The sequence below is a fragment of the Buceros rhinoceros genome, unplaced genomic scaffold, assembly GCF_000710305.1.
Source record: "Buceros rhinoceros silvestris isolate BGI_N320 unplaced genomic scaffold, ASM71030v1 scaffold5861, whole genome shotgun sequence".
In the NCBI taxonomy this organism is placed as follows: Eukaryota; Metazoa; Chordata; class Aves; order Bucerotiformes; family Bucerotidae; genus Buceros; species Buceros rhinoceros.
This window is the reverse complement of record NW_010394718.1, coordinates 13,589-25,636: the sequence shown is the minus strand read 5'-3', so window position 1 is coordinate 25,636 and position 12,048 is coordinate 13,589. Positions and strand designations below refer to the sequence as shown.

The 12,048-nt window shown below is 37.3% G+C and overlaps 1 protein-coding gene across 1 annotated transcript in view; it reads right to left on the bottom strand.

Annotated features, from left to right (window-relative positions):
* The window catches only part of SLC12A2 (solute carrier family 12 (sodium/potassium/chloride transporter), member 2), a 47,603-nt gene that overhangs the window by 30,623 nt on the left and 4,932 nt on the right, over positions 1-12,048 (bottom strand). The window contains exons 2-9 of the mRNA XM_010145296.1: positions 10,678-10,797; positions 8,324-8,399; positions 7,633-7,728; positions 5,846-5,985; positions 4,871-4,981; positions 1,437-1,545; positions 868-995; positions 696-780 (exon numbers count right to left, since the gene is read on the bottom strand). Of these exons, the coding sequence (XP_010143598.1) occupies positions 696-780; positions 868-995; positions 1,437-1,545; positions 4,871-4,981; positions 5,846-5,985; positions 7,633-7,728; positions 8,324-8,399; positions 10,678-10,797 (865 nt within the window). The remainder of the gene's footprint in view (positions 1-695; positions 781-867; positions 996-1,436; positions 1,546-4,870; positions 4,982-5,845; positions 5,986-7,632; positions 7,729-8,323; positions 8,400-10,677; positions 10,798-12,048) is intronic.

The window sequence follows — 12,048 nt, the reverse complement described above, 5'->3', positions numbered from 1 at the left end:
GGATTGGGGAGAGGGTGGTAGAAATGTTTGACCACTGCTGCTCTAGAGCAAAACTGATAGAGTGCATCAAACCAAGGCAACTTCCACTGTGGAGTGGAAAAGAGAGGTTATTACAAGACTCAGATCAACCTATGATTGTTTCTTCTCTTTCCACATGAGAATAAAAACTACAGACAACATTTCTGAACATGACAACACTTCTGAAAGCAGTCTGGCCAGATGAAGACACTACTCGCTCTTGGGAGTAGTAGACGGGAATTACTGCTCACGCATCCTCAACAAACTGCTGCTTTATCATGCCACAATTCAATTAAGGTAATTAGCTGCCTACCATCATCTTCAAACAAATACAGATGTTTGTTCAATAAGTGTTTTCTGAAAAAGTACTTCTCTAATCCAGGGATTATCCCACTGCTAAATAGCACATCTTTTAACAGAAGTAACTGCAGCAAATGAAGAAACATCCATATGAAGTCTTTTGTCATCTTTAGTCTGAAGCAGTCACTAGTCTTAGAAAATTATCACTCATTATAGGAAATTATAAAAACACCCGAAAATCGAGCCTCCAGCACTAAAAATTGGTTATTACTTTCCCATACATGAAAGTCAGTTACATAATGAACTACATAAACCATATCAAAACTCACTCTCAGAACAAACGTGAAAGGATAAAGTTAAAAACATTGTCTATTTACCTACAGATACTGCAATTCCTACGTAAACCAATGTAGTAATTAAGATGGCCAGTAGAGTTCCTTTAGGTATAGCTGACTGAGGATCCTGAAAGGAAAACATCAGTGGACAGTGATTACAGAGATGAACATACATTCAGTGTTTCTCAAAAATCTTTGCTAATTCACTACTCACCGCAAGATCACCTGAGATATTTGCACCAGCAAGTATGCCAGTTGCAGCAGGGAAGAAAATAGCAAATACTGAAAAGAAAGTTTCCTCATGTCGGAACTCTGGTCCAAAATTCTCCATAAATATTTCAGCTGCAGGAAGATATTTAAGTCTATCAGTATTCATATAGAAGTTACATTATTAGGCCAGCTGAGTCATAATTAGCACCATGAAAAAGCTCAGTCACAGCCGTATGACTTTTCCTAAAAGTGTAGAACATCTAAGTCCTAATTCATCACTTGAACTCAAAATAAAAGTCAACACAGTACACTTAAATAGCTTTTAAAATCAGAAAAAGTGCTTACAGGATCATCCAGCTTTTTTCAATTTAATAGAATTGATATTAAGCAGGCAGCACCAAGTTTTGGCCCAGTAACTTCAAGGAATAAAACTGCAGAGGTTTTAAAGGCTCAGGAAAAAACATCTCTATAATTAAATAGGACTATAAGCTATTTTAGATGTTTAACTTAATTACGACAGCAAGTCTCCTTCGAGCAAAGATAGTATTTACAATACTAACTGTTTCAACATACCTTTATAACCAAAGAAACCTTTGGGCTTCTTGCTATCCAAGGGAATAAATGTTCCTATAACAAAGTCTCCAATAGCAATAATGAGGATCACCAGTAAGACTATCTGTGCCTGAAATATAATGATTGCAGTCAGATAGAAGAACTTGCTCATTTCTCAGTTTCAAGCTTCAATGTCATGTTCTAAAATGTAAATATATACTTGATTCAAAATTCAGCTTAGTCTTCTCTGTTTGTTTTCCACAAATGAGGCAAGCTGGAGAAAACACGTACCAGGATTTTTAATAAAGAAATAGAAATAATTTCAGTTTAACATCCATTCAAAAGAGAATCTGTGATCTCTCTTAATGTTATCCTTCTAGAGACAAACACAAAAAAAAAAAGGAGATACTAGATAGAACATTCCTGTCTCAGCATAAGGACATGAACCTGTTGGAGCGGATTGAGAGGAGGGCCACAAAAATGATCACAGGAATGGAGCACCTCTGCTATGAGGACAGGCTGAGAGAGTTGGGGTTGTTCAGCCTGGAGAGGAGAAGGTTCTGGGGAGACCTTACTGTGGTGTTTCAGTACTTAGAAAGAGCTTATAAGAAAGATGAGGACAATCTTTTTAGCATGACCTGCTGCAACAGGACAAGGGGTTAATATTTTAAACTAAAAGAGGGGAGATTTAGACAAGATACAAGCAAGAAATTTTTTTACAGTGAGGGTGGTGAAACACTGGCACAGGTTGCCTAGGAAGATTCTAGCCCCATCCCTGAAAACATTCAAGATCAGGTTGGACAGAGCTCTGAGTGACCTGGTTTAGTTGAAGATGTCCCTGCACACTGCAGGGGAATTGGACTAGATGACCTTTCAAGGTCCCTTCCAATCCAAAGCATTTTACAATTCTATGATTTTCTCTATAAGCCTTCCAGAAGGAACCAATCTGAATAGATGGAAGAAATTCACAAGAAAAGAGCTGAACACACACAAACACTAGGAGCATTGCCTTATTAACCCTGATCATAACACTTTGCCTTATACTTTAGTATGTGAAAATTAGTAATAATTTTATTGCATCAGCAATCAAGCAGCTTTTGTTTGCTATTTTATGCAAGGGACTAGATTATTTTGTTACACTGTCATGTTCTCAACCCTCATTTATGACATTAAATTGCAGACTACAGCAATTACTTGTTAATGTCTACTTTTCAATACTTCTTTCATTACAGGCTAGATTTTTAGCCACTGTTCAATAAAACCATTATAAACCCTAAACTTGGAACAAGAATTACTTTAAACCATCCAACATCTCAAAAGGGTGAGTAAAGATAAACCCAGGCATTAAAGAGATTATTCAAATTTTACATTTAAATAAGCAACCACAGTGCCCTGATAACTTCTGTATTATTTGCTTTGTTATTAAGGCATATGCCAGCGGCTCAGGGGAAGATATTTGACTTTATCAGGCCTACGATCAGGACTTAACATGCAATAGTACTGTGGCATTCCAGATTGTTACAAAACAAAGTTTTCAGTTCACACAGCCTTGCCAGAAAACGGGGTATTACAGCGATGAACAGAGAATGACAGCCAAGAGCACTTAGAAGACCACCTGAAGAAAGCAGTTTGTTGAGATCTCTCATGACATAGGTCTCTCCTTTGCCAAGCCTAAAGAATAAGTGGAAGGTGTAAGGATGTAGCTGGGTGCTTACTGAGCCTTCAATAAGCACAGAGTATTCAACATGATGTTACCACAGAGCAATTCCCACAACAATTGCCAGTAACAAACCAAGGCTTCTCCCTGAGGCTAAAAGCATTTTTGGAGTATCTTTCCTACATTCAGAATTCCGACAAAGAATGCACTTCTAAGACTTAAATACAAGAGGTTGAGTGGTAAGGGTCACAAACTTTAAAAAGTCAATTTTTAAGCAGGCTTCCCTGGAATCCCTGTCTCCCTTAGCTTTCAGTTTCTAAAGGCATTATTATAGATTCCCCTTGTTCCATTTTCCAAGGCATTCTCTAAGTCATGAGGACAGCATAGAAGGACACCATAGTTATTTTAAGCAAAAAGGGAAGTGTTAGTGTTTTGCCATGCTAAGCTGTATGTTAACCCACACGAAGTGCTTGTTTAACAGGTTCAGTTGATCATCATCGCTCCTACCTGCCTTCTTCGATGATACAGAAACCAAGCCATCAAGGCTTGAATTTTGCCTTATGCTCTTGATTTTTGAAAGCTACCTACTTCCTAAGAAGGATGACACTGCTCTGACACACAGTTCAGGTTTGATATATAAACATTAAACTACAGAGCAAAAGCAAGATATTGCTTATGACTAAGAGATAGTGCCAAACTAAAACTAAACGGTTAAGGAGGACAGTATTGTCCAAAGTCAGCTGCATGAAGATACCTACACAAGTGAACTTACTGTTAAGGACTACCTCAGAAAAGTAAACAATTTTTACACAAGTGAGCAATGTTCGATTTAGAAGTGCATGCCAAATTCAATTTCTGTAGATTCCTTTCTCTCTGTGGTAGATCCAAGTAATGCACTTGATCCTCACGTCCTTTTTCTACAATCCCTATTTTTAGGACTGGAAGCAACAATGAAGAAAAAATCTGTATCATTTCAATTACAAATATCATAATCATCTCGATGCAGAAGTGCAAGAAACTTGGCAACACTCACACAAAGAAGCTCCTTCAGATGCCTCTTGCTACAGAAAACAGGAGCTATTGTGACCCAAATATCAAATAGGAAGGGAAACCAAGTGAGACAATTATTTTTGAGCACACTGTGAAGAGGTATTCAGAAAAAGTCTATCAGGTGCAGGAAACTGTAAGCCAGCTACACCATGCAGTAATACAGACCTGAAAACTAATCCTAAAGTAACCTAGGATCTGTAGATGTTTGATTCTGCAATCAGAGCTGACCTAAGACCATGAAGCCACAAGAAGATGAGGAAAGAAGGTTCCCCTCCTACATATTCATCACCACCAATGTTCACCACCCTCCTTAATGCCCGGCCTAGCGACTGCATCACACTGTCTCTTTCCAAGTGAAAACAAACCAGAAGAGAGTGGAAGGAAATGTAATACTGGTTTTAAGTCCACAGAAACTACACAGCTTTACTGGTTTCAGCTCCAACCCTGTATTTTCCATCCACAGAGCTCATCTGAAGTTCCCATTGAAGGAAAATTCCCATGTTAATGTTCTTACCTTTTCTTGTGCTGTAGTTGGCCAGAAGAGGGTAATACCGTTAACCTACTTAACGGTGTCATTAAGAGTAGATTATGCTGGGGTTTAGGTTCTCATAGATGCTTAAGATTACAGTGGAGCAAAGTAGTCTAAGGTCTGAAATGCTGTCCAGACCTGCACAAGCTAGTACTAGACAGGTAGAAAATAGAATCAAAATTATAAAGTGTTGAATAAAAGGAAAGGTGAGTTCCTTACTTTTGCTTCCCATTCCATTCCAGCAACGGAAATACCCAGCAATATAACCACTGTGATAGCTCCTATGATTCTGATATCATTCATTTCATCAACCATTAACGTTCCATTTTCCTAACAAAACAAAAACCCCACAGTTATATACTTTATCAAGTACTTATCTTCCATACTGCAGAATAGCATTTTACTGACTGTAATTCTGTAATAAGAGTTAATCTCTATAGCATAAAAGTACTCATTTTAAATTTCCTGTATGGACAAAAATAATTTGGTTTTCACCTTGTTTTAAATCACTGAATCTTCTAAATGTAAATAATCGATTCTATTCATAGCCCATCCCCAGGGAGAACAGCCTGTCTTCAACTACCAGAGAATGAGATTAATCAGCAAGGCAGCTGCTACCCTTTTGCACTTACACATGTAGTTTACTTTTGTTCACTATTACTCTTAACTCTTTTAATGTATTCCAAACCTCTTTGTGTCTACAAAAAGTAGAGTTCTCAGTATTACATTTAATCAAAAATCCAACTGACAAATAATACTTGTTTATGTTTAGCATAAGAAATTGGTTTTAATAAGCAGAACTCCTTTGAAAATGAGCTTAACAAACACCTACCATTTACAAGAAACAGTTCACAAGCAAGGATCTCAGCATTAACAACTTAGGATTCCGAGCCATGTATTTGTACTGCCACTTTTCTTAACAGTCAGCTTTGACTTTACCACAAATTACACATTTTATTTTTGAGGTGATAAACAGTGTGGGAAGTTTTCCCAGAGAGGTGGTAGATGCCCCAGCCCTGGAAACAGTCAAGGTCAGGTTGGATGGGGCTTTGAGCAACCTGATCGAGTTGCAGAGGGAGCTGGACTAGATGACCTTTAAAGGTCCCTTCCAATCCAAACCATTCTGTGATTAGATGACAGATCAAACTTGCTTAAAGGCCAGTGTAATCAATATAACCACTACCATTCACATACCTTGAGCAGCTCCACAACCGTCTCTGCAAAGCCAACAACATACATTGCTACTGCAACAGCATTTGCAAATGCAAAAATCAGACCTATGGCGCCACCAAATTCTGGCCCCAGACTTCTGGAAATTAAGTAATATGCTCCTCCTGAAAAAAAAAGAAAGAAAAAAACCCACTACATGATACAGCCTAAGAATACATAGCCATCAGCAATTTAAAATTTACATGGACAACATGTTATTTATTCTTGCGTCTTCCCTGACTGTCCTTGTTTGAGAACCCAAAAATCAGTATTTTAGGGACAGGGATCCTGAATTTTAAGGATTACATTCCAAGTTTAAGAAAAGACATCAGTTGGAAATAATCGCCTGACTCATGCACCACATTATATTATTAAGCTATGCAACCAGTTCTACGGTTAAAAAATTAATTGTAAAACACTTGCAGCGGTATTATTGGGCTTTTTATTTCAAAATACTCAAAGTATTTGTGCATAGTTTTACTATTACACATTTTCATTAGCTATAGCTCAAGAAACTGGCAAAGCAGACTGTAATAAACCCACTCAAGTTCCAAACTCCACGGCCTGTTTGTTAAAATTCTGTTAAGGGAATCTTTTTGTGAAAGGAACAAACCACTCCTGCTCCAGTCTGAAGTAATTGAGCACACATTAAAAACTTGCAACAGGAAATCCTTAATTTCACTGCATGACAGTTCTTGCTCAAAACATATGTAGGTACCCAGCTCTGACATACTTTGCAAGTGAGAATGTTAAAATAAGAAAAATATTTCTATAACATAAGATTTTCATAGGAACTGCTGTGATTTTATTTTATGGTTCTTCCCAATCAGCACTTCAAATTTACTAATTCAGTTTTATTTTATAAGAGTGACTAAAAAAAAACCTCTCGAAAGAACAAGAAAATCCAATATGTATAATGCAGTTTAGAAAAAGAACGGACATTAAGAAACTAAGCTTGGCATAATGCTAAAATTCATAGCTGATCCTTCCCATTGAGTGTTTACTTCATTATGTAAGGTTTTTCTCTTCATTCTGCATCAAGAAAGTTTTACGCTTCTATTTTAATTCCACCACATTTTCTACTACTAGAATACTAGTCTTATATTGTCATGAAGCAGTTTGAGTATGTCAAAAGCACTCACTTACACTATTTTGTAGGAAATGCTGACAACAGCATATAAACCACGAAAGAGAATAAAAGCCATCACCCTACGGAAAGCTGGAGATAACCAAGAGTGTGGAGAATTTATTTTTTATGTATAAAAAAAATCACAATAGAACAAGAACGTGTCCTTCTGTACGCTGTCATATAGATGTATCTTATCCTTTTATAGGATCTATTTTTTATTCGGTAAGTTTTACTACAGGTCATGAACACACACAAGGACACACACACACACACACACTCTTAAGCAACCAATGCAGATGCAGAAGAATATTAAGACCTTATTCATTCCTAGATATGTGTCTCTAAAAACATTTATATCACAAAAATAAGAACGGATAACATTTATTCCACAGTGGAAAAGCAAGCCACTAGACAAATCAAATCAGTAGGCTAATTAATGACTTTTCATTAAGTACATGACTACTTAGTCAAATACAAACCATAGGAAAGACTTTGCTCCTTTAAAACCTAACTCTTCCTTACATTTCATCTATACTGTTTTTCACCTGATACTAAAAGAAATGGAAAATAGATTACAAGCTCCATCCTTAAGGTGCACACGTCAGTGAATAAAGCTTCAAAAGCTTTATGACAGTAGGTTTACCTCCTCTCACAAACCCATTTGTGGCTATCGCTGAAGTAGACAGTCCTGTAATAGTTGTCACAACAGTGGCCATTCCAATCACCAAGACAGAGAGACCTTTTGCAAAAAGAGGGGGGGAAAAGGTGTAAGTCCAGCAGTATTAAAACGTACAAATCTTCAACTTAACTTGGTTTAAAGAATTAGGCTTGCATATACAACATATTACTTGTGTATATGCACAAGTCCCACACATTCAAGCAAAAGGCTTATTTATTTGCCTTTTGCATAGAGAAGTTTCTAGGAGACAAATCTGGATTAAATGTTCTCTTCAGTCAATAAGGTAAAAGTTGCACCTTAGAACTTCAAGGCATCACATGCCTTTTGCAGGTTAGATTTTTCTGCAGTCCAATACTAACTTAAGCCTTTGAAGAAAATTGTTCATATACTACATGGTCTGTATGCAAATTTTACTAACCAGAGCTCAAAAGTTTAGTTCTACAGTTCACTGAAGACTTACAAGGGTCCTTTTTAAATTACATACCTTATAGTTAAATGAAAAAGTCCAGCTTAAATTTTAGGTAAATTATATTAAAAACTGGGAATATTAAGGTCATTTTTCCACTCCTGTTTAAAACGTAAGCTCAAGATTAACACATCTTTTGGATCACACTTAAAAGTCACTGAAATGAAATTACAGCATTAGTACACATACCTATACCAGCTTGTCCTACAATCCATGATAGCCTGATGAAGAGCATCACACCCCAAATATTTAACATACATCGCACCTAAGATAAAACAGAAATTTTACAGACTCAGTCTTACATCTATAGTCATTTCCATTTCAATTTCTACTGTTATTGAAGTTGTTTTGCAGTCTTTCCTCACAACTTTTCTAGTTATTTCACAAGAATAGATTTTTTAAATTATGAGTTTAGGGTTGATTAGAAAGGGAACCTAAATATGACTAAAAAGTTACTACCTTGAACAAAGATAGTGTACTTCATTATCTGACACTTGTAGTATTTCTTGACCAAATAACAATAATTTAGACCTTTAGGATCCAAAATTCATACTGCAGAATACATAACTAGAAGTAAGATTGTGAGTTCTACAATGTTTGTGAGGTCTAGAACCCCAGTTCAGATCTCCGACAAATCTCCCCCCAAAATGCACTAAAGCAATGCCCTGCTAAATAATTAATTCCCTTTTAAAAAACAAACAACCCCCACAAATTCCCAGTCCTAGAACTTCTGTATCTTACAAGATAGCTGCACTCTGACCAGGTGGTGGTGTTTATTTTTTTATCCTTGTATTTTAAACTCTTAGTCCTCAATAAAATAGAGTTTGCACTGTACAGAATTTAGACAGAAGACTAACAGCAGGTCTTCATTGTCTCTCTTACCTGATGAGTAAGATATCAATACTACAAAAAGCTCAGCTAGTCATTAGGACCAGAAAGGAGACAAGGACCTCTCCAAACCACGTAAGTAAAAAGTCTTCAGTGATTTAAAACATCTTTTGCAAAATGTGTATCACCTGAGCTGGAAATATTCACCCAGGCAGCTTATGCCTAGTACAAAATACTAACTGCAACTTTCAAACCGCTGCGAAGGAGATCATCATCCTTGAAACTTTTAAACAGACTTTGGAAGAAAATGGTCAGCAACATTTACCTGTAACTCCTCAATACTTAAAATCGGTGCTTATAGCAATAGTCTAATACAGAATGTGGGTTTGGAGAAATTCAAACTCAGCTTCATGCCTCCTTTAAAATGAATTCTGCCCTTGGCTGGGATGAAACTCAACAGAAGGCCTTGATACCTGTTTCACAGCTATGACAGGCACTCTCCTTCTCAAAAGGTACAGAATGTGGCTACTGAAGACTTTTAAGGAAACTGCTAATACACAGTGGGAGCTTGCTGAACTAAAATTATGTATTCTTAATGTTCAAGTTCAGTATGTTTTAACCAACTGTTGCATTTGCACCCACCACTATAACTTGTTATAGCTTTGGAGAGTTCAGATTAATCATGTGTCAAGGATTAGGGTTGGGCCACTAAACAAATGACAGATGTTCTCTATTAACCCCTCTGCCTTCCCAAAGGGGAAGGGAAAGGGAATAAGGGAGAGAGACTTAAGGATTGGAAAAGAAAACTAAGACTGCTTTAATGAAAATAATAACAATAAAATTAAATATATATAAAACCAATACTGAACCCTGAGGGCAATTACATCACCATCACCTCTGATGTAGCAAGGCAAGCACTGGGAAAGACCCAGAGTGGATTTAGTGGCAGCTGGGAACGAAGTTCCAGAGCTGGATTCTGGAAATGGATTCAGGAATGCATGGACGGGGGTCTAAGGCAGAACAGACAGAGCCCTCTTTGGACACGGGCCACTGAAGAAGAGAGGTTGACCCTTGGAGTTCCTCAGCGTTACACTGAATATGACATTTATGGGATGGAACACCTGGTTGGTCAGGTTAGGGTCATCCGTCCTGTCAGCTCCTACCCACAGGCGCAGCCTGTAACTTACTGTACCTCCACTGTGGTCCACAGGATTTAGCAGTGCAAGGTATACTTACTCCACAGGAGCAAGTATAATCCAGATCCTTGCTGCACACCAATCCCTGGCAGTGATTGTAAACACTATAATCATTTTTGTTCTTGGAAGTTATGCAACTTCAAATCTGTAAAACCTGTGCTAAGAAACCACGATGCCTTCAAAACTTGAAGTCCTGAAGTACATACTTCCTTAAATTTCAGTACAAGTAAGAGCAGCCCATCCTAAAACTACAGCATTTTTTCATTTCTTACACATATAATCTTTTCTTTATATAGCACTACTGCAATTCCTGTCAAAAAAGTATTTAGATCCTATCCATAAGAAACTGAAATACAATATATCAACCTTACCAATACCATCCCCACCCTCCTAAAACTACAGCATTTTTTCATTTCTTACACATATAATCTTTTCTTTATATAGCACTACTACAATTCCTGTCAAAAAAGTATTTAGATCCTATCCATAAGAAACTGAAATACAATATATCAACCTTACCAATACGCCTTTTATCCAGCCAAACTTGACCACCCCTTTGCTATCAGGTGTGTAAGTGGCAGCTGCTTCCCCAGCTGGTGTGCCTTCCTCACCATTTGCAAAACCATCTTCAAAGGGCTCCTTGGGGGGGAAAAAAAACAAGTTCATCTTTTACGTGATTAACAGAATAGAGAAGCCACATGATACATCGCAAAAAAACCCCCATCTTCTTGTGCAAACAGAAAAATGAAAGAATGACAGCAGAAGTCTTACGCTTTTCCTTTATGTTCCTTGCATAACGCACATCTCACAGGTTACAAGGAATAGAAAACAAACTTACATAAAACAACTTAGGTATTCTGCTCGAATTAGAGCAAGTCGAGCAATCAGAGTAATAAATATTTTTAAGAGTCATGTCTACCACTCTAAAATCAACATATGGTCTTTTAGAAAAAGAGCTACAAGATTTCAAATGCAGCAACTTCTATAGCACAGGACATTTTACTCCTTAATCTGCATGTAACTACTATTCTACCATAAATTACAAGACTCAGCTATAGCATTTCCTGTACTTCAGGCTCAGCTGTCATCTGATCAATTTTTCAGGCAATAAATTATTCACTTGCCTGCAAACTATTCTACTATGCATTGTAAGATGATGCTGCTAGAAAGGAGGGTGGGAAAGTGGCATTTCAGAGAAAAGGTCCCTGTTTAAAAGGCAGGGGTGACAGATGCAGAGGAAACATCAGTCCCATGAACAAAGACCAACTTGTGGCTTTACAATTCAACTTTCAGCCTTACGGTGCAGAAGTCTTAACTGTTTGATACACATTAAAAATGTATATGAGCATATACACATACTTGTTGCATGCCTCCTTTTCATGAGGCAATTTTGCTCTGACAAGCCAGGCAAACACCTAAACATTTAAACTCAAGTATTTGCTATGCTACCTGCAAGAAATCTGCAGGAGCATTCTAAGCATAGTATGTTAGTTATCCAAGACAACAAGTACTAGGAATGAATATAGTAGAAAGACCCTGAATACCATTCAGAGAACACTATTCAACAACCAGCTCAAGTAGGATTTGTGAAGCAGCCTGCATCCCAGAGAGCTTAGAAAAATTTAACCAATTAGATGTTCAATCCCAATGAGGTAAAGGGCAAAACTCCCATTTGCTAAGACATAAAATAGAGTGGATCCAGCTTATGCTTTCAAGAAGTATGTTTCATTCTGACGGGGCACAGTAAGAAAGCTTAATATGAGATGCTTCATATTAAAGTCTTCCTCCTCCTGATAGATTAATACCAAACATACCATCAGCACAGAGACACAGCGAATATTAAAAGATGCATCTTTAATGAAGGGCGTGATCCATATCCTCTTACGATCA